The sequence below is a fragment of the Bacillus rossius genome, chromosome 3, assembly GCF_032445375.1.
Source record: "Bacillus rossius redtenbacheri isolate Brsri chromosome 3, Brsri_v3, whole genome shotgun sequence".
Taxonomy (NCBI): Eukaryota; Metazoa; Arthropoda; class Insecta; order Phasmatodea; family Bacillidae; genus Bacillus; species Bacillus rossius.
In genome coordinates this window covers 11,549,280-11,570,720 of record NC_086332.1, presented here as the reverse complement: position 1 = coordinate 11,570,720, position 21,441 = coordinate 11,549,280, and the positions used below count along the sequence as shown (strand labels likewise).

At 35.3% G+C, this 21,441-nt stretch overlaps 1 protein-coding gene across 2 annotated transcripts; it reads left to right on the top strand.

Moving 5' to 3' along the window:
* Nucleotides 1–64: 64 nt before the first annotated feature.
* Nucleotides 65–20,868, top strand: LOC134530209 (26S proteasome regulatory subunit 4). Of its 2 annotated transcripts, none has more exons than XM_063364875.1 (9): nucleotides 65–386; nucleotides 2,231–2,381; nucleotides 4,310–4,434; nucleotides 5,702–5,887; nucleotides 6,935–7,034; nucleotides 11,500–11,714; nucleotides 15,478–15,675; nucleotides 19,115–19,324; nucleotides 20,661–20,868. In XM_063364875.1, the coding sequence occupies exons 1-9, from the start codon at nucleotides 384–386 to the stop codon at nucleotides 20,793–20,795; spliced, it is 1,323 nt and encodes a 440-aa protein (XP_063220945.1). In that variant the 5' UTR covers nucleotides 65–383; the 3' UTR covers nucleotides 20,796–20,868. The 2 variants fall into 2 exon arrangements, with proteins under 2 accessions (XP_063220945.1, XP_063220946.1); XM_063364876.1 differs by having other exon boundaries at nucleotides 331–551.
* Nucleotides 20,869–21,441: the final 573 nt, after the last annotated feature.

Here is a 21,441-nt window from a genome sequence, read left to right as displayed (position 1 = left end):
AACCAACCTGCAGTGAACGTTTAGAGCATGAACTTCTTACCTCCATGGTTTAGAGCTAGTACTTTATTTACTCTATGGTTTGGAGCGTATTCCATAATGTAAAGTAAGAGTTGTGTTATTTCTGTTATGTTTGGAAATAATCTTATTCCCGTTGTTTACTTTTTAAGTATACATTATTGATGCTGACTAGACAGAAAAACGTATCACTTTTCTATTGCAAAGCAAAATTTTGGCGACAATAATTTAATATGATTGAGATTTTCTGCTTGTATATTAAATCAACTTCGTTTTCGTTTTGAAGTTGGTGTTACTGGGATGATCTGCTGTATTTATTAATTTTTTTTTAATTGAAATCTTCAACTAAAGAATACAAATAAGTGACTATGGTAAGGCTAGTTATGTTAGTTTTCAATTGTGAATTTACCTTTTATTGCTTGCATATTTAAATTTAATTTAGTGCATAAGATAATCTATAAAAATGTTTGTAAAGCCAATCTGTCACCTAGAAAATATTTTTTAACCTGCCCTGGAGGAGAAAAATTAATAACATGGTAGGTTATCTGCTTTAACACTGGTAAAATATGTTACGTAGTCATAATCAGAATCGAATATTGCTGAAATAACTATATATGTAATGATTGCTCTGAAATAAGACTTCTTTAATACACTCCACATAGGCACACATTAGGTTAACTTCAGTTGTAAATTAAACTCAACCGTTAGAGATCCAATGGAACTTCATTTATTAAAGGAGCTTTCGATTTCTGTGCTATAGCTTTTAGTTTATCTCTGTCGAAATGAAACAGTGGGAATTCATGAGGGAGATCATTAGAGCCCATTTTATTGCCCAGTTGATACCGTGCCTTAGTCTGTGTCCAAATTTAAGTGGGCTACACAGCTACGTGCATGTTATTCTGCAGACTTCACTTTCTCTTGGGGTTACTAAAGCGTTTGGGACAGCTAGATATTGAACACGTCCAAATTCGTCAAATATGCCACAAGGGCAAGTGAAGTATGCAAGTACACAACTACATACTTTAATTTGGACACTGCATTAGTCACATACCTGTAAACGTCTTTTCTGATTTGGACATCCTTCATGATGTCTTCCTGGGTCAAGTACGTATTCGTATATACTTCAGGCAAATTTGGACATAACCTTATAATCCATTTTATTTCACCTTCCTATTTTTTCTTACTACCGTATAGTTTTTCTAAATGCATTCTAAAATACTCTCACCCCATGCTTAAAATAAGTTCTGGTGGTGTAACTAAGTAATCACTCTTCTCACCAGACTCTAATAAACCAGGGCATACGATTTTATTTGTATTTGTTTATTTCAACATCCTGAGTGTGACGGCGTATGGGATGCCGTAAGAGCCCACTGCATAGGTGAAGAGCGTACCCGATGCTGAGAGCGGACCAGTAGCGAGTACTAGGATTGGCTTTAGGGGGGTTAAAATCACGCCTCACATGGGCGACGTCACGGTCCTGAAAAAGAGTCTCTCCCGGGTCTGTGCCCCTTGCACGGTGGCGCCCACAAATTAATCTCAGTACATGTATCGACGTGAACCCCCGCTTAGCATAAGGACAGTTAGGCCGCTCCATGTCAATAGTTTAGTTTCTAAGTTAGCCAAATAGCTTTTCATTAAAAAAAACTTCCTCTAAATCCATTCAGTATTTTACGATTGATGCTCTAACAAACAGACAAAAATTTTAAAAACAATTTTTTTTTGTTCTCAATAATGTAATTGCAATTTGTTTTTCATCATTTCATCCAGTGTACAGACTTGTTGCCTTGAACAGTTTTGTTATTAGTTTAGATAAGTTGGATAGCACATTATTTTTGAGGACAGTTTTTTTTGTTGGTTCTACAAAAAAATTAATGCATGAATAACCTAAATTAACCCAGGTTTCATTTGTTAAAAACTATTTTGATTAATCTTTGTGTTTAGTTTGTTCCAAAAACCAATATACAGGCATTTTTAACTTACTAGATTCAGTACTTGTTTTTCTTTTGAATGGTTATTAATATATGTATATTTTCAGTGGACATAGTGTTATCGAATAAATGGTATGACATTGCCATATCTAAACAGTGTGAATTTTTTAAGATAGGTGTATTGAAATAACAAAGGAAATTTTTTTATGACGTATTTGATTATTTGTATTAACTGTAGAAGGGTACTACGTCGGTGTAGTAGTGAAGTTTTTCCGTGTCGTGAACAGGGTCAGAACCAGTCGGGTGGAGGTAGTTCGGGAGGGGAGAAGAGAGATGACAAGGACAAGAAGAAGAAGTACGAGCCCCCCATCCCCACTCGAGTGGGGAAGAAGAAACGGAGGACCAAGGGGCCCGATGCTGCGATGAAGTTGCCTCAAGGTAGACTTGCACTGAACGTTACCCCACTGGTCCCGTTTGTGGTTCTGCTGGCATGTACAAGTACTGACAGTGTCTGATGTAAAAGCTGTTGAAATGTCAATGAAGATTCATTTTTTAAATTGGGGATTACACCAGGTTGTCGGCGAAGTCATTAGAGAAATCGGAGATAATTTTTGGGGAAAGACACACCCGTGGGTTTTAAGTGGGGAGCTCTCTCAGATTTTGTCTGTCGTAAAATTTTGAAAACTGAGATTAGTAATGTTTGGTCAGCATTTATCTTTATTTAATTTTAGTAATTTTATATTTTATATTACATTAAAAACTTTATGTAAGTTCATACAAGTAACATTATTCATGAAGGTATCATCAGAAGGATGCATTATTTTGTGAACCATTAATTAGTTGTTCTTTTTAAAACTGCAACCAAATATTTTTGTAGGACACTATAGGAAAGTATTCAAAAAACAGGAGACACATTATGCAGTGCATTCTAGTGCATGACTACTAGTTGAGGTACTGAGGTTTGATTCCTGTTATTTATATTTTTTTTTACTTTTCGTAATGACAACATAAGATATTTAAAAACCACCCTCATATACTTTTCTACCCCTTAAAGTGGAATTTAGGTACTTCTAGATGAAATTTAGCACAGCTGATGTTTAAAATACTAGTAATATTACTGTGATATTATTGTGGAAAAAATGTCTACAACCTTTATGGAATCAAATCTAAATTACACCACTGAGTACTGATAATTTCTGCAACATGCAATGTTTTTAAATTTTTGTTCTATTTTTTATTGATACTTTTTTTAAAAAGGTTTTTTTTTTCTTCCAAAATGTTATATGGTAATTTTTTAAAATAGGTGCTCTTCTAAAAAAATAAAACAAAATTCTGAAAATGGTATTTTTGAGTTTCTCTCATTCTCTTTGATGGCTGCTAAATAGCGTTGCGATATTTTACCAGTAGTTTACCAGTAGTTCACCAGTAGTTCATTCTTTCGAACAATTGATTAGGTTAGGTTAGCTACATTTAATATATGCTGTAAATTGTTGTATATGATTGGTTGGTTGGTTTAAGTTAGCAAGATTACAAATATGTACTTAGCTGTATTTATTAGGACAGTAGTAGTAAAAAATACCATTTTCAATTTTAAATTTTCAGAGTTTTCCTTTTTTTTCAGATAAGCACATATTCTAGGAAATTAACTATTTTATAATGTTTCAAGGAGTAATTTACGAACTAAAGAATTTACAAAAATTCAGTTCTGATTTTAAGAATGATTCATTGTTAAAAGTTGTATGATCTGTGTCCTTTTGTTGTCGTTTTTGAAGTTAAGTAATTTTTCTTGATCTTAAAATCAATATATATTTGTTGAGTGCAAAAACATGTTTTGGTTATGAATAGATGGTTTTAACAGAAATGTATAGTGTAAATCATTTCCCTACAACAACAATTTTTCAAATAAGAGAAAATCTGTGCTAAGATTGCCCATTGTAATATACTAGGATTGGAATTTCACAGGTGTTCTTCAAGCTGAGCCGCTAGGATCGCTGCGGTCAGGTGTCTCCAGTTTTTACCATGTTATAAGGCATGAGTGTCTTATATTGTCCTACTACAATATGTTCTCCAACTTTGAGAACCGCTTTGTTAATTATATATATAGTATTTATGTTAGGTATCTACCTCCACTACTTTGTTAGGTTTTCTAGGGTTTCAAAAACAAGTATAATGTTTATAACATACTTGATTTGTATGATACTTAGAAAATGAAAGATGACTGTTAAGCAATACATAAAGCATCGTTAATGCTTAGTGCAGTGATAATGTACGGTATAGATAGTAATTAGCATGCTTTGGAAATGCCATGTTAGCAGCAGACAAGTTTAAATAATTACATATTATTGTACCACATTTAATCATTTCAGTGACCCCACATACAAGATGCAGGCTTCGCTTACTGAAACTGGAGCGCATAAAAGACTACTTGCTAATGGAAGAAGAATTCATCCGTAATCAGGAAAGACTGAAGCCTCAAGAGGAAAAGATTGAGGTAATTTTGTAGTATTCGACTGCTGACACTACAGCATTTTGAAAAACCAATATTTATTATTATTTTTTTTACAAAAGATTGATAACTTATTAAATGTACTAAATAAATTTAGTATACTCTAAAGAAAGAAAGATATCTTGTATAGTTTATGAGAAAAAGGTAACAGAAAAGAGAGCTTTGTGTGTATGTCATCTATGTTCAAAACATGATGTAACATATAAGCAATGTCTATGTTTATACATTATTTCATCTATTGCATTGATGATTTTAAATAAAGATCTGTTGTCTCATGAGAAATTTAGGTTTTTGTAAACTTATGTTGTAAAGCAAATAAAATATATTTATACAGATAAAGATGAGGTGTGAAGAATAACTAATTAAGGTATTCATTAATGAATATTTGAGGAGAAACTACAGGAAAGTGTATATACAATTTTTTTTGTATAATTTTTTTTTTGTGAATTCAGTAATAATGAAGGATATGATTACGTCATGGTGGATTGCGATAAAACCGAAATAACACCGAAAAGGATGTTAATACACCATATAACACCGAAGCACTAAAATGCAACTAAAATCATGAAATCAACCAACAATGTTAACAAACTTGAATCAAATCATAAACGTGTAATCTTTTATTTAGAAAATTCTATGATTGTAAATTATTAAGCATGAAGTTGGTATGAAAAAGTATAAACTAAATTAATTTCATGAAATGAATTTCATTTTGTCTGAGCCGGCATCTCTGATTGGTAACTCGTTTTACATAATATTGTTGGTACATTTTTCAAAGGCATAAAAATTGGCCACTTTATTTTAATTTTTTTTTGAGTATTTGTGTATTTGTATACATGCTTATTTCAAATTAATTTATCCTAAAATTGCATCATGTATCAGTCAAAATGTGAGTATTTTGTTGAAATAGGTATTGAGAAATATTTACATTCATATTTGTTGAATAAAATGTTATTTTTATGAATTAAGGAAAATTAATGAAAACAGAAACAGTAACACTGACATCTCCCATTTTCAAAGCAAAATTGACCTAATATAAAACCTTAAAATCTTGTCTCTAATAATAATGTGTCGTGCCCACCGCTAAAGCCCTCGGCTGTTGGTGGGCATGTTGCAACATTAATAAATAAATAAATAAATAAATAAATAATATACTCACCATACTTTAATGAACAGGTAAAACTTAAAAAAAATTTCAAATCTAGCCGAGCCCTAGCATATTTGCACGGTGTGTTTCTCACGCGGGGTGCAGGAGGAGAGGTCGAAGGTGGACGACCTGCGTGGGACGCCCATGTCGGTGGGGACGCTCGAGGAGATAATCGACGACAACCACGCCATCGTGTCGACCTCGGTGGGCAGCGAGCACTACGTCAGTATTCTGTCCTTCGTGGACAAGGACCAGCTCGAGCCGGGCTGCTCGGTGCTCCTCAACCACAAGGTGAGAGCTGTGTCGCTGTAGACGACGCAACAGCTTTCTTTTGTAGGCTAAGCAATCTTTGGGTAACTGAGCTGATGTCTTATATGAGTCAACAGCACTTTTGGTCCTGATAAGGAATATTAGTTTTGTAAAGTTATATTGTGACAGATAAATAAGATATTGTGAAGGATAAGTTAATATTAATATCGATGGAAATTTCTTCAATTTGTTTGTGGAACCTCTTAATTAAATTTAGTGATGGGTCAGATCCCAAATTTCTGGAATCCAAATCTCAAAAAGTGCCTCAAATCCACCCCTCGAATCCAAATCTAGGTTTCAAGGGTCAAAATTGAAATAATGTACTAGAAATAAAATTTTTAACTAATATCAAATGTACTTGTTTGTTGCCAAGATTGTTAGCTACATTTTAAATTGGTAATTTCCAATTATTTTACAGTATTTTAAATGTTGCTAACCTATAACAATCAACCTATTTTACATTTACACATATTTATACCTAACTTAAACCATTTGATAAAATTTGAAGTATCACAATGCCATCTTGCAGAATGATTTGAAAACATGCTGGGAAACTAACAAAAAATCTTTTCAAGGTTTTCTTTCCACCTCAGTATTTAGAAAGTGTTTAAGGCATTAAAATTAATCTAGATTGACTGCAACAGTAAATTGCAGAAGTTCTTCAGTAGTCTGGTTATAGTCACATAATATAAACTCACACTTTTAAAGTATATTATTATGTTGAGAGTATTACTCATGTTTTGTGTGCTTTGAGAAATTTTTCCATTTATGTACTCTTATAGTTTTCAAAGGTTATATATAATTTTTGCAGTGTCATTTACTATTTTGACCTATCAATTACATAATCAGGGATGCACTGCTGTGAATTATGTCTTGTGTGAAAAATCCGCTTTTAGTGAAAAAGCAGTTAAGTTTTTATGTTAAGAACTCACAAAGTGTTACATAAACTTTTTGATTGCTATAATGTGTATTTATCTGCCATGCAGATTATGGGACGAGACATTTATTTAATTGTGCTTCTTATTTTAGGTTCACGCTGTTGTTGGAGTTCTTTCAGATGACACTGATCCTATGGTCACTGTTATGAAGCTTGAGAAAGCGCCTCAAGAAACCTATGCTGATATAGGAGGTGAGACAACATTTTAAACTATAAAAATAATAATAAAATTAAATTTTGCACACAGGAGAGATAACTTATCATTAGAGCCAAGATTATATGGTTTTATTTTGAACCTGATTTCGTCATTTAAAACCACACATTTCGTCGTTATTTCGTCTTTTAAAAAAATATGGGTTTTTTAAGATATTCATGGTACTTACAAAATATATTTCACGATTGTGACATAAAAAATAGCAGTTGGGCCTATTGTGTTGTTTAGAATCACATGTAATCAACATTTTAATGTTCTGGTTAAACATTTTCTCTTAAAAAGTACCATCGCTCATCAGGTCATCACAGTTCCATTTTTTTGGATGACACATTAAAATAAGAAACTGCAGAAAGTTTTACTATGCACACTTTTACACAAAAATTACGAAAATGCTACCATTGTTAAAAGTTCTGCATTTTCTGGCTTCAGCGATCTTCTTCTGTCACTAACAATTAAAGAGTATTTTGAAAAAGACCGTTCAGAATCGACATTTGAGGTTGGTATCCAGAGCAACTTCAAGGCTGCTGTTGCAAATTCTGAGTAATCTGCTTTCATTCGACACAAAATCTCCATCACGTCGATGTGGTTCACGTGTGGTTTTTGTTGTTCTTCAGCGACTATTTTTTTCAGGGCTACATATCCGCCTGCCAGAGTAAGCTTTGGTACCTGCTTGATGAAAGGTAGGGTCTGGGTGTGCTGTAAGAATTCTTTATCTTCCACATTAATGTTTCCCATATTCTGAGGGTCAAAAAGTGCTCCAATATTTGTAAAAAGATGCCGAGAAGGATCACAAGTGATCAGTTCATTAAGTTTCAGCAGACTCAAATTTACTGTATGCTTGAACTTCTCTTTCAGTTCTGCAGTATGTACAGTTCTCATTGTTGACAAAATGTTGTCAACTGATTCTGGCAATATACCTTTTGTCAGCACCTCAATTACAGACTGCAATTTGTTTAGTCTGGATGACAGATGATGAGCACAAGGATATGAGCTGCCTTCCAACCAGTTGATAAAGTCTACAAAGTTAGCACAGCTCTCAGCCACAAATAGGCACTGTGCTTTAGTACTCTGTGCTTCTTGTGCTCCCAAATCCTTAATGAATTTAATCCCAGCATTGTCATCACTGAGTTCGTCAAAAAAATCAATGATGTCATCAAAGTGGATGGCCAGGTAAGATACAGACTCGAACCAAGTGTTCCACCGTGTAATGACAGGCATGGGAAATAACTTCACTAAACCACTGTCTTCCCCATGCTTGTTCCGTAGAAAGTCAAGGTAGGCATGTCTTCTCTTTCGTGTGTTTTGGAATGCATTCTTGACTTTACACACAAAAAGGTTCAGTTCTTCCAAATTATTCTGCCATATTTGGCCTACAATATTTATTTTGTGTGCCCAACATTGTACATGGTAGACATGTTCACCAAATATCCCTCGTAGTGTTGCAGCAGATTTGGTCATATAACGTGCACCATCTGTTACATATGCCACTATGTTTACATCCTTGACGTCATATTTTGAGCAAATGTCAATGACTGCTCTAGAACAGAAAGCAGCATTAGCAGACTCAAGTACACAAGAAGCTCCTAGAAGAACACACTGCTGAGCCCCTGGCACAAGTGGTTTAAACAAAATGTTGAAAATACAATTGTTACTTTTGTCAGTTGTTTCGTCAGCAAGAATGACAACATCCTGACCATTCAGCTTCTGTGTAATTTGTGCCTCTTTCCTTTCTCGTAGCAGGGGTATGTATTTCTTTCTCATCCAATCAGCTGTTGGCAAGTCCCCTGCACCAAATACATGTTTCCCCATCCATTCCTTCAACTTAAAATTGTTCAGTGTTTCAATAGCTATGCCAGCTCCTAAAAATGCTTCTACTGTTTCCAGTACAAAGTATTCCTTTTCTTCTTTAGCACGTTTAAGCACTGGTCCTGCTTCTAAAATACTGAGTTGCCGTTTTGAAGCAGATTGTTTTTCTTTAGAATTTTTGTGTTTTTCACTCACTATGTGCTTGTTTAATGTGTCTTTATGCTCATGTTCCAAGCGGCAATCACAGTATTTGCACATCAATATTTTTCCATCATTAACAAAAAATCCTTCACTTTTAAATTCGCTTGCACGAGAAACAGCGGTTGATTTATTCTTCGGCATATTTATTTTGTTTGCCGAGATGCTTTACATAACGTTTTGTGTACATAAGCCTACAATCCCTAACAATGTGTTGGTAATTTTCACAGCAAATAATATTTAACGCCTCACTTTTGCTACTATGTTGTATTCATAACCAAACAAAAACGTCAACAATAATTACGTCACAGATGCCACAATACTGAGCATAGATACGAAGGCACTGGAAGAGAGAAGAAATTCAACCAGTGAACAATGAGTGCAATCCAGTGCAGAAGCAGAAAACGCTGTGATTCGGCCTTACGTGAGAAGTATCTTGCTTAGCGAAACTCTTTGGCATGACACTAGTAGCCGTTTATCTTAGTATAACTTTTTGGCGTACTCAACTCTATGTTGTTTACAATGATAGTTAAAATGGCAGCGCGGTGTTGTGAAGAAGTGGTTTGCAGTGAGACTTGTATTGTGTAATTTCGGTGTTATTTAGCGGTTTTTCTTAAAAATCGCTTTTTTAGCATTTTCCATTTAAATTCGCGGAAAATTTCGCGATTTCGCGATTCACCATATAATCGTGGCCCTACTTATCATACATTTACTCTTAATTTGCTAACTGTTTCAGATGTGAGATTCTTGTAAATTCAATTGATTCTGAGATAAAATTCTTCTTTAAGTCCTTACTTTTCCTGAGAAAACATGTTTATGTTAATGCAAAGAGAGACTTAAAACAATTTCTATTTACTTAAAGGTGGAATTTATTGTTATGTAATTCCTTGATTTTCATAAGTTTCCAAGTTTACCAACCCCACTGGGTTTACTTGGAAGGTTTTACGTACCATTTGTACCATTTGACCTTGACCACCTGTACTGCACACCTTCAAGCCTTCTTCCCCCACCCATCTGTTTGCACAAAAACTTACAGGACTAGCTTATTTCACTTTGTCATGTCCGTCGTCTGGTCACCCCCAACGTTCCTCATCCAGACCATGTCAGTACTGGCACATATTAGTGGTAATTTACTGTGGCCTTATAAAGATTTATTGTGCTGATAGTTTACTTGTAGTGCTAATTCCTGAACCAAACTGAATAATAGCTAAATTCCTGTGCTATTTATACTTTCCCTGCAAGTGTAGTACACCATTATTGTTAAGGGTTCGCCCGTTTTTATTGCTGAGGAGGTTATCAAAAACTCGGTTTTTGAGGGTTGAATAAATTTAGTACAGGTATATTGTGTAAGGATCATGTTTGTTCTATGTAATATCAGTAATGATTTTTTTGTTCCCTAGCTATTGCAGTTTTCAAATTAATCCAAGGGAAAAAGTTTAAAATAGGCAATCTAGACCTACCACTCATAAGTTATAATTAACAAAACCTCTTATGTTACTTAGGTGTACCGTACCCACTGCCCCTTCAGTTTGGATGCAAAAACATTTTTCTTGATTCTGATTTTGCATGGTTTGCGGAACCAATATTTAGCTTTGGGTCACATAATCTTTGAAAATTTCAATCTTCTATCGACCTATGTACATGAAAGAAGCCTGTGATGCATGGACAGAGTTGATAGATCAATACAGGAAACAGGACTAAATGTTTTCTGTTGTAAGTAATTCAGTATACCTAGTTCATATTAAAATATTTGACTAACTATTTGTTGGTTTCTGAAATGAGGCCAAGAAGTAGTCAATGACTCTGGCCACAAAAGCCTACAATCTAGTCAAGTGTTTGACTAATGTGTTTGTTACTTATAAAGAAGAAAGATCATTGTCATGTGTATGCCTCCTTAATATCCTTTAAAAGTTCTTACTTCTTAGTGTTATTTATTTTGCTTAAGGGCCCTCAAATGACTTATAATTTTATTATGGGTCATGTAAAACTCCTTAATAAATGTTTTATTCCAGTCGCATAAAACCATAGTGTGTTGCGTAATTTTTTTAATTATTTTGTATTGGATTCTGGCAGTGAGCACAGTTCTCACATGCAAATCCGAAGTGTTTCACTGTGTTTATGTATAACGACAAAAAAACTTTTTGTTCCTGCATTTTGTTTGTAAATGGTGAAGTCAAGGAATTTTCATAAGTTTAATTTTCTGATAAAAATACTTTTACGTATAGTGAATTATGGGTGAAAAATAGGTATATTATACTCATGCTCATCTAGTCATTAAGATTCTTGAATGGCTCCTTAAAAAAACCTTAGTATTTACTAATTTGTGAAGGTATGTCCATGATTGTGCTAAATACATGTAACTGTAGGTAATTTGTGTGAACAATTTTGCTGGAAGGATTATTTTTTTTAAGGAGAGTTGCTGTTTATTTGTATTTTCAGGTCTGGATACCCAGATCCAAGAGATAAAGGAGTCCGTGGAGCTACCTCTCACGCACCCCGAGTACTACGAGGAGATGGGAATCAAGCCTCCGAAGGGGGTGATCTTGTACGGTCCACCGGGAACAGGGAAAACTCTGCTTGCCAAAGCAGTCGCCAACCAAACCTCTGCCACCTTTCTGCGTGTCGTCGGCTCGGAGCTTATCCAAAAATACTTGGTACTGACTTGTTCTTCGAATGTGTAAATATAATTGTATTATTTAATGGTAACCAGTCATAATTTTTAGTGTTGGGATGATACAAATTTCTTTCCATGCTTTACAAAAATTGAGTTGAGAAAAAAAAAAGTTTATTGGATTGCAGTTCCCTTGTATCCAAATTACTTACCAAGGATACTGTAAAGTTACTTGAAATAATTGTGTTTATGTTGCAGTTCAAATTTATTTTAGTAAATTATTTTCAAACATTAACTTATAATTAGGCCTGTGCGAATATTCGAATTTTCGAATATCAAAACGAATAGTTTATTATTCGTATTAGATTCGATTTCGAATACTAACACTTCGAAAAAACGAATATTCAGTCATTTACGAAAAAGGCTGAGTGGGATCACTGAAACCGGGAAACATTTCGGGATCACGGAGGTTTCTCTTGTTGGGCGGGGGCAAAAGTTCCGCGGGATTTTCGTAATGTTTTAGAGTTATGTATGTGGAGTTATTCCACTACATCTGGCCACGTAAAGCCAGTTTGAACACAGTAATTCGGGGACTAACGTATTTTATGTAGAAGAATGTCAGGTCGTTTAAAATAGATTTGAACTGTCAACATACTGATAAAGGTAAATACGTGTCTGTGAAATCCGGGATGTTATAGGTGACAGTTTTCATATTTGAGGGTGAAACATGGTTTGTCGGCACTGTAATTTCGTTCCGAACGTGACGGCGAAGAGAAAGAAAATTGTACAGACCATGTGGAAAACATTTGGCCGCATACTCACAGCAAAGACTCCAAAAGCCTAACATGCTACGTCAATGTTTTTCAATAGGATAATACACAGTAAACGACCGGATGCAGGCGGCAACCACCACCACCACCACCACCCCCCCCCTGCCCCCCCCCCACATCATACCCTTCCCACCCTTCCCAAATTCCTCGCGTAGTGACAGCTCAGGCAATTATCCTGTCCCGCGCATCAAAAAAAAACTCTTGCCAAAAACTTACTTAGCTTGCGATCACGTTACATGGTGTACCAAGATTGTGAAGTAAATGTGTTTTCTATGATGGTAGATCCACGGTTCAGAGATTCACTAATTGAGGATGAAAATTAAAAAAAATATGGGTTGAAAATTTGTGCAGGAAGGTATGTAAGCTATGTAAGCTGAACACAGTAGCTGAAACTATAACTGAGACAAGTGAGGCTACAAGTGAAATGCCTATTAAGAAGTCATCTCTGTGGGCCTACGTGAAACCTTCAACAGCAGCTCAGTCTACGCTTGCAAGCTACGAAGAAACTATCCAAGGAGAAGTAAACGAATATCTGGCAGCACCCTTAATCCCAAAGAATAAAAATCCTTTCAGTTTCTGGTCAGAGAAGGGGCGCACTTGTTTCCGAAACACAGCTGTGGTAGCAAGAAAGTACTTGCAGACCTGCCAACTCTCACGATTTTGGTGTGAGGCTCACGATTTTAAGGTCCATCTCACGCCCTCACGCCAAAATAGTGTTTCCTCACGATTTTTTGGGGCCCCAAGATTTTGTTTGTAAAAGTTACAAAACAAGTTTTACGAAAGCTTACAGTAACGAGTTTCCATCAATACTCGAGTCACGTAAAGGGAGCAATTTTGCGTTTTGTAGCGTGTGCCGTGCTGATTTTTCTATCTCGCATAGTGGAAGAGGAGACATTGTGAAACATGTCACTACAAAAAAACACAACTAACATGTGAAGTGTATTGCTTCCAATAAAAAAAATAATTTTGCTGTGAACAGTGATAATAGTGTTACACGAGCAGAATGTTATTTTACATCGTTTTTAGTTGCGGCCCTGCATGATCACTACACGACTGCGCTAAATTATGTTCAACTAAATTAAATCTGCAACCTATAATTTGTTGAAATAAATTTTGAAGCAGAGTCCATGTAACATATGTACAGGTATGTCACTTAAATTTAAAGATTCTCATTTGTTGTTTTTTATATCTAACGTGTATTTATGGGCCTGAAAATTTTTATCGAGGACCTCATGATTATTTAAATTTGAATGTTGGCAGGTCTGTACTTGCCTATACCTGCCACACATGTGTGCAGTGAGAGACTTTTCTCAACAGCTGGCAACATTGTGACGTGTAGAAAAGAGAGTCTACTCCCCGAAAATGTAGAGCAGCTTGTGTTTCTCTTCAAAAATTTAAACTAGCTAATATGTAGTGATGTGACAAGACTCTTTTTAATACGAAATAATTATAAAATTGGAGAACCTTAAAATTTTAAGTACTGTCAGTTTTTTGATTCTACATACATTGTATCAGTAAATATGTACCTGTTATCATATTGTAATGTGATGTGATATAACATGTTTTATGGGATTTCAATTCTCATTCCAATTATTCGAACTCAATATTCGTATTCGAGAATAATTTGGTATTCGTATTCGAATTCGAGAATAATTTGGTATTCGTATTCAAATTCGATTCGAACTAAAAAACTGATATTCGCACAGGCTTACTTATAATGTATTGCAGATAAATCTTTTTAAATCAATACAGTATATTCTTTTATTTTTTTTTTTAAATCCATTTATCGAGGATGATCTCACTTACCTATTTAATAACTTATCAATGCATTAAACTTTTTTCATTCATTATCTATATAACACATTTCATTTCAATGTATTTAGAACATTTGTGTCCCATCATACTGTCTCTTCTTTCATAAAACAAAAACTAAACATTAGGGATGGATCAATTCCACATTTCTTGGATTCCTATTGCACAATTTCCCTCAATTACATGTTCAATTCTGATTTCAGTTCCAGATTTTACTTTCTGAATGAAACTATGGAAATTCAAGCACAAAACAAACCTAAATAATAACACTTAAGAAGTCTAAATGTAACATACATTTTCTGACATAAAATTAGCTCAATGAGCCTTAAATTATTTCCTCTTGTAACAATTTTTCTATTGTTTTTACTTACACAATTTATCTATATATAACCTCTGAATTTTTTCTTCTGGCATGATATATCAATATGTGGAAAATTTTGCACCTTTTTTTACTTGCACAATTTATCTATATTACCTCTGAATTTTTTTCTGGCGTGATATATCAATATGTGGTTAATTTTGCAATCCCTAGATGTCAAGGCATTGGCTAGATGTCAAGGCATTATCAGCAAATTGTACTTCAACAATCAACTTGCACTCCAGCAGTTTTTGTGACAGCATTCGGAATCACTACATCACCAAATAACATTCTATTTTTACGAGTTTAGTTTGCCTGTAGATGTAGGACACCATTACTCGTAAACCATTAATGATTTTAGAACTCAAATGTTAAGAAATACGTCATACTTGAAATCAAGAGTGGTGTTTTACAATTTTTTTTAACATGTTGAGTGCTGTTGTTTTAAGGTCACCAGCTTGTCTTGATTACTAAACATTTAAGGTTGGGAGATTACTTTTATACTATGGATGCTATAGTTAGTAAACAGTGTGTAAACAGTTGATAGTTAAAAAATGATTCTAAATTTATTTTGGAACTGAGGCTGAAATATTTGATAGCTGGTAGCTGTAGACCTTGCAAAATAAACAAAAAGAAAGCCATTCAGGGACAGTCCATGATGACCCTAATATTTTTCAGGAGTTTGCTAAACAATTGATTAAAGCTGAATGATATGTATTGGATAAAGTACAGCATTGAAATAAAGAGATGTATTTGTGTTTACTGCTAAGCATGGCTCATTGAGATACTTGTGTGTCCGCTGCCAGGGCGATGGACCGAAGCTGGTTCGAGAGTTGTTTCGCGTGGCAGAGGAGCACGCGCCTTCCATCGTGTTCATAGACGAGATAGACGCCGTCGGCACCAAGCGCTATGACTCCAACTCCGGCGGCGAGCGGGAGATCCAGAGGACTATGCTGGAGCTGCTCAACCAGCTGGACGGCTTCGACTCCAGGGGCGACGTCAAGGTACTGCCATTGGTCCCGGTTTGATCAGTTCCATCGAGAACTTATTGATACATCACTATTCATCATACAATAGGTACATCGCTGTTGCATACATTTGACTGTTAACGCTTTGGTGTTACTGTCCCACTCAATTTTTAATTTAGTTTTACAGTAAAACCTGTGTATAACAAAACTGAGGGGACTTGATTTTGTTATGTTTGTAATAGAGAGGTTTCTTTATAAAGAGGTGAAACCCAAAATTATAAAAAAGCATGTCATAAATTAACAAATGCATATTTAACGTTGCACCGAATCAAGAGTCATGTTTTAACACTATTCGCATTACATTGCAAATTAAGACATGTATTATTAAGGAAATAACAAATTGTATATAATGTACATACTACATACCTAGATGAAAATAACTGGGCAGGAAATCATATTGTATGTACAGACAGTCGTTGCAGCACTCAAGAGAACTAGTTGCAGCCAATTGTACATTAACTTAAAAATACCTAAACTACAGCATGGACAGAATAAAAACATTTAAACAATTAATATTACTGCTTTGAAAAATAGTCTTTAATAGATGCTTGCTTGGTACGGTTGCTTAACTCATTAGTCAAAGCACACTCAAGTTCTCGCAACATTTTAAGATTTGATGCAGAACTACTTGTATCAGACGTCAGAAATAATCTCTCCAAAACATCCAAGGCCGAATTCATGTCTTTCCTCGATGGCCTAAGAACCTCAGTGTCGACTTCTTCGGTGGTGTCATCAGTTAAACACACATCTTGCTCTTCTGCACTAGGGCCTTCATCCTGAGGGCATGTCTGAACAGCACTATCCACATTCACAAAATCATCAAATGTGGCCGGGACATCAATGTTCCTGGTTACTTCAAGCCACTCATTTTCGGTGCAACATGGCGGGTTACTTAGCTGTTGTTGCTCGTCATCGTGGAACCCTGCTTTGAGGAAGCAATTGGCAATAGCAGTGGATTCAATATTCTGCCAACTATGGCAGAGGTGCTGCATGGCCTGCAGGAGATTCCATTTCAAAGAAGTGTTGCCATTCTCCATTACTGGAGATACTGGACTAGTTGGCGCCTGTAGAGCCTTTTCAACTGAGATATTACCCCTTGGTCCATGGGCTGCAGCTTGGATGTACAATTTGGTGGAAAGAAAGCCACTTTGATGTTGTGCAGTTTAAGTCCATCAATTTTGTGTGCTGTACAACAATCCAAGAACAACACAATTTGCCTGTTTTGTGCCCCCATGCGAGCATCAAAACTACAAATCCACTCGCGGAACAAAGATGATGTCATCCATGCTTTGGAATTGTGTTTGTACGTACATGGTAGATGTTTGGTATTTTTAAAACACCGAGGCTTGGCAAATTTTCCTATGACAGTTGGTGTTAATTTCTCTGAACCATCAGAGTTTGCGCACAGCAGAACTGTGAACCGTTCTTTACTTCGCTTCCCTCCATGGCATGCTTCTCCTTTCAGAGCAAGAGTTTTGTCCGGGAGGAGGTTATAAAAAACACCCGCCTCATCCGCATTGAAAATGCCCCGCGATGCATATCCTTTGGTAAGTCTTCGCAACTGTGGCTGCCATTCTTCTTGGACACAGGATCAACAGCTGCCTCCTCACCAGCAGCTTTCAGAGTACTCAGGTTCCAACGAACCTTGAAACTTTGCAGCCAACCATTCGATGCCTGGAAATTGTCTATCCCCATTCTTAATGCCTCATATTTGGCCTTCTCTTGAAGGATAGATCCTGAGATAGGTATGCTAGCTGCTCGACATTCCATTACAAAGTCAAATAATTTCCTATCAAGATCATCGTTTTTACAGTGTCTCTGTCTCTTTCTCTCGGCACCAAGTACAAGTCCCTTACTTTCAAGATCACTTCGCTGCGAAAGTATTGTATTGTTGACAAGGTAGAGTTCGGAATTGAAAATTTTTTTGCAACATCGGTTTTTCTTTCGCCCAGATCTACTGCATGAAGAATTTCCAGCTTCGTTGATAGAGAAATAGCTTTTCTCTTTTTCTTGTCCATAGTTTAAAAAAAAATTCCGTGTATGTACTGATAATTCCACTTAACCCTCGTATGTGGTTAGAACCGGACGCAATTGAATGTCCAGTTGTTTCTTACGAACAATTGTGTACAATTGTACAGTAAAAAAATTGATTAGGATGCCTAAAACAATAAAATCCAACACACATATACAGCAAAACCCGTTATTTGCACTTTTCATGGGGACAACGTAAAAAAGTGTAAAAAGCGGGACAGTGTAAATAGCGGGAAAGTGTAAATAAAGGGAAAAGTAAGAAATACGTTAAAATTAATTAAAATACAGTCACATTCTGCAGCGTTCAGAACAAATACGGGCTACATTACACATACGCATTGCACCACAGTAAAAAAAAAATTAAAAAAAGGGCCGCAAATTGATGAAAATTTACCGTCATTAGCGCGCCGTGCGCAGAGAAAGGTCATTGTACTCTATCAGCTGTTATTACGGCGCAACGTAGCCGCCGGCTGGCTCTCTCTGTTCTCTGAGTTCCGCATGTGCTGTACGCTCCGCCCAGACTCGTGACCTTTCATCAGCAGCCAGCCAATAGATGCGAGCTTAGCGGAAAAAAAATATAAGCTCCACCTCCGGTGTACCAGTTTTGGTTAGTTCTAATACCAATTTATTGGTATATGCACCAGTTTTCTCGCTGCCGTGACATGTTCATGTTTACGTTGATCTTGATGTCTTGATACCAATAATTAATTATTTACGATCCCCAGAAATAAATTTTTAGTTTAAAAAATACGCGTCAACTGTACAATACTTCCGAAATTATAAAATATGTATAAAACAGTTACCAAGACTCCACTCATTTTATCTTGTGAAGTTTGTCTCGTACCAGTATTTCGGCTAAGTTGTGACATAAATACAGTATCAGAACTTACCAGGTCATCTTTGTTTCGGCTGCTTCTTTGGCGACGTACTGCTCTCTTATGTGTAGTGTGGATAGTTCTATGATGCAGAGCAAGATGGCAGTCCACAATTGTTTATGTTACGTTAATATTTCAGCAGAACTCAAGTATTTCACCGCAAAATTGTGTGTATTTTGTACAGTTCCATTTATTTCGTTAATTCGTAATAGAGGAGTTCTGTAAAATCACACGTAATAATTATTTCGTTACAAGAGGGTAAAAACACATGTATTTCTATAGGATTTTGGCGGGACCAAGACGTGATTTCGTTGTAAACAGGATTTCGCTATACAGGTGTTCATAAAGAACAGGTTTTACTGTACTTCATTTCCTATCTGCTTAAAGATATTTTTCATGCAGACTGTAGGCATGCAAGGTTGTCTCTTTTTTTTTCTTTTTTTTACTTGTGTTTGCCGTGTGCACTTTGGGCCAGTACTTCAGCAGATTATTTTGCCTGTGTGCCTCAGGTGGTGATGGCAACAAACAGAATTGAGACCTTGGATCCGGCCCTGATTCGTCCCGGTCGGATCGACAGGAAGATTGAGTTCCCTCTTCCTGACGAGAAGACGAAGCGACGGATATTCAACATCCACACCTCGCGCATGACCCTTGCGGAGGACGTGAACTTGGCAGAGCTCATCATGGCCAAGGACGACCTGTCTGGGGCCGACATAAAGGTGAGCTCTGTCCTATTGTACTGCTGAGGGCATTTTATATCAGATGATAGTTATACATCACCGGTGCAGTCAAACGTAAAAGATACAACAATTTAATAGACCAACCCTTTTTTTTAGTCTATTTCAATAAAATGAATCATAATGACAAGAAAAATAAAATAAGACTATCAAACAATATGGAATCCTAATTTCTGCTTTTTTTCAGTTAATTTTTTTTAACATTTAGACTAAAACAAGTTCAGATACAAAGTTCAATTTCAGTGCAGTGTTTGATTTAGAATTACTGTGCATGATATTTTCAGTTAACATATGTACTATATTAACTCACTTTAAAAGGTTCATACTAGATTTGGCAATATTTTTTATTCCATTGCCATATATTCCTCTGCAATTACGAAATGAAGTAAAGTCAACTAACCGGGTTTTCAATTAACGGAGTGGTTCTATATTATCTGGGCCAACTTGAAGTGCTATTACTAGGCCTGTGAAAGATAATTTTTTTTTAGTTCGAATCAAATACAAATAAAAATATCAAATTATTATCAAATACTAATATCAAATTTGAATAGTAAGAAATAGAAGCCTAAAGAAATATTTTTGCTACAATTACTATAATTATGTTGAAATAAAATTTTGTTGAAATATTAAAATGAAAATATTAATTATTTTTCATGGTAATCAAAATAGGATCTGCAAAAACAAATATTTTAATAAACAGTACAAAGCGAATATGTAAGGCAATTGCAGTATGTGTGAAGAAACTTCAAGAAGGTGGGTTTAAAAAGAATGTACACTAAACAGTTTTATTCTAAAGTTAAATATGATGTAGGTCTAAAATAGTTTAAAACTTATATAGATGCCATTCATTGGTTCGGCAAATCATGATGTGACGTGAAAGTATCCACACCAAAGAAAATATGGAAAAATATTACCCCTATAAGTAATCCCATTGGGCCAACTTAAAACCAAAGCTATTTTCTTATTCTGTCCACTTCAGCAGTTCACTCAGCTAATTGTGACACTACTATAGTTTCAAGAAGGAGTTGCACTTCTTCTGATGCATTATTTATTTCATGCTGCTGTTTCATGTGTTTTGATGGTGTATCTTTTTTGCTTACAGAATTTGAGCAGAGGCTTTCACATTGCTTGTATTTTACGAGAATGTTAACACATTTACCATTCATTATTATTAAATATATGTAGGAACTTTAATGTGTACATATCAGTAATTGGTAGTTCCTCTCAAAAGAGTAAGTAGGTAGTTATCTTTCTAGCTAGGTTTCAGTTAACAGACAGCCAAGAAGAAAATTCTTAAATTATTTTGTATGGTTTCTAGGCCATCTGCACAGAAGCTGGGCTAATGGCCTTGCGAGAGCGGAGGATGAAGGTTACAAATGAGGATTTCCGAAAGTCTAAGGAGAGTGTGCTGTACAGGAAGAAAGAAGGAACTCCGGAAGGTCTATATTTGTAACAGTTTTGGAATATAATTGATGGTCTTAGTGTCTGTATCTGCAGAGAAAAATTCATTAAATATTGATTTTTTATTACTTTTTTTTTACCATAAAATATTTTAAGCCGAGATTTTTTGAAGCATAAAGATATATGTTTTAATGTTCACTAATTGAAAGCAATTTTTTTTAACTCATAAGTGTTTAATTTTATTATATTCTAGTTTAATTGCAACCATTAAAAAATGTGCCTATAAATTGTGCAAATAAAAAAAAGTTAGTGGCCTTTATTTCCTGTAAACCTTTTTCAGTTCAAGTGTCAAAATGCACAGTGATATGAAAAAAAACAAACAATTAATGGTCAGTTGCATAACTGGATCATAACTTGTATACAACAAACAATACATACGTATATGATTTGAGTTTGTTCACAATTTCGATGTATGGTTTAAAATGTTTTAGAGTTCATCTTATGTTGCAGTTGCATTAAAAATAATTTTTCTTGGTAGCAAGAAAAAAAAGGGTGGTTTTAACTTTTCGTAAAACACTAAGAATCAAAAGCAAAATTGTTATTGTGTTGGGGCTGAGTGTAGCAAAAAACAATTCAGGAAATCAGGATTGGTTAATTAATACTGAATATATGTGTAGAAATGTAATAGCAAGTAAAAT

Bases quoted from the DNA above. Each gene is read 5' to 3' on its own strand.
- LOC134530209 (XM_063364875.1), top strand. The intron at 11,715-15,477 runs GTACTGACTTGT...GTCCGCTGCCAG, and splicing joins AGCTTATCCAAAAATACTTG to GGCGATGGACCGAAGCTGGT. The intron at 15,676-19,114 runs GTACTGCCATTG...TGTGTGCCTCAG, and splicing joins ACTCCAGGGGCGACGTCAAG to GTGGTGATGGCAACAAACAG.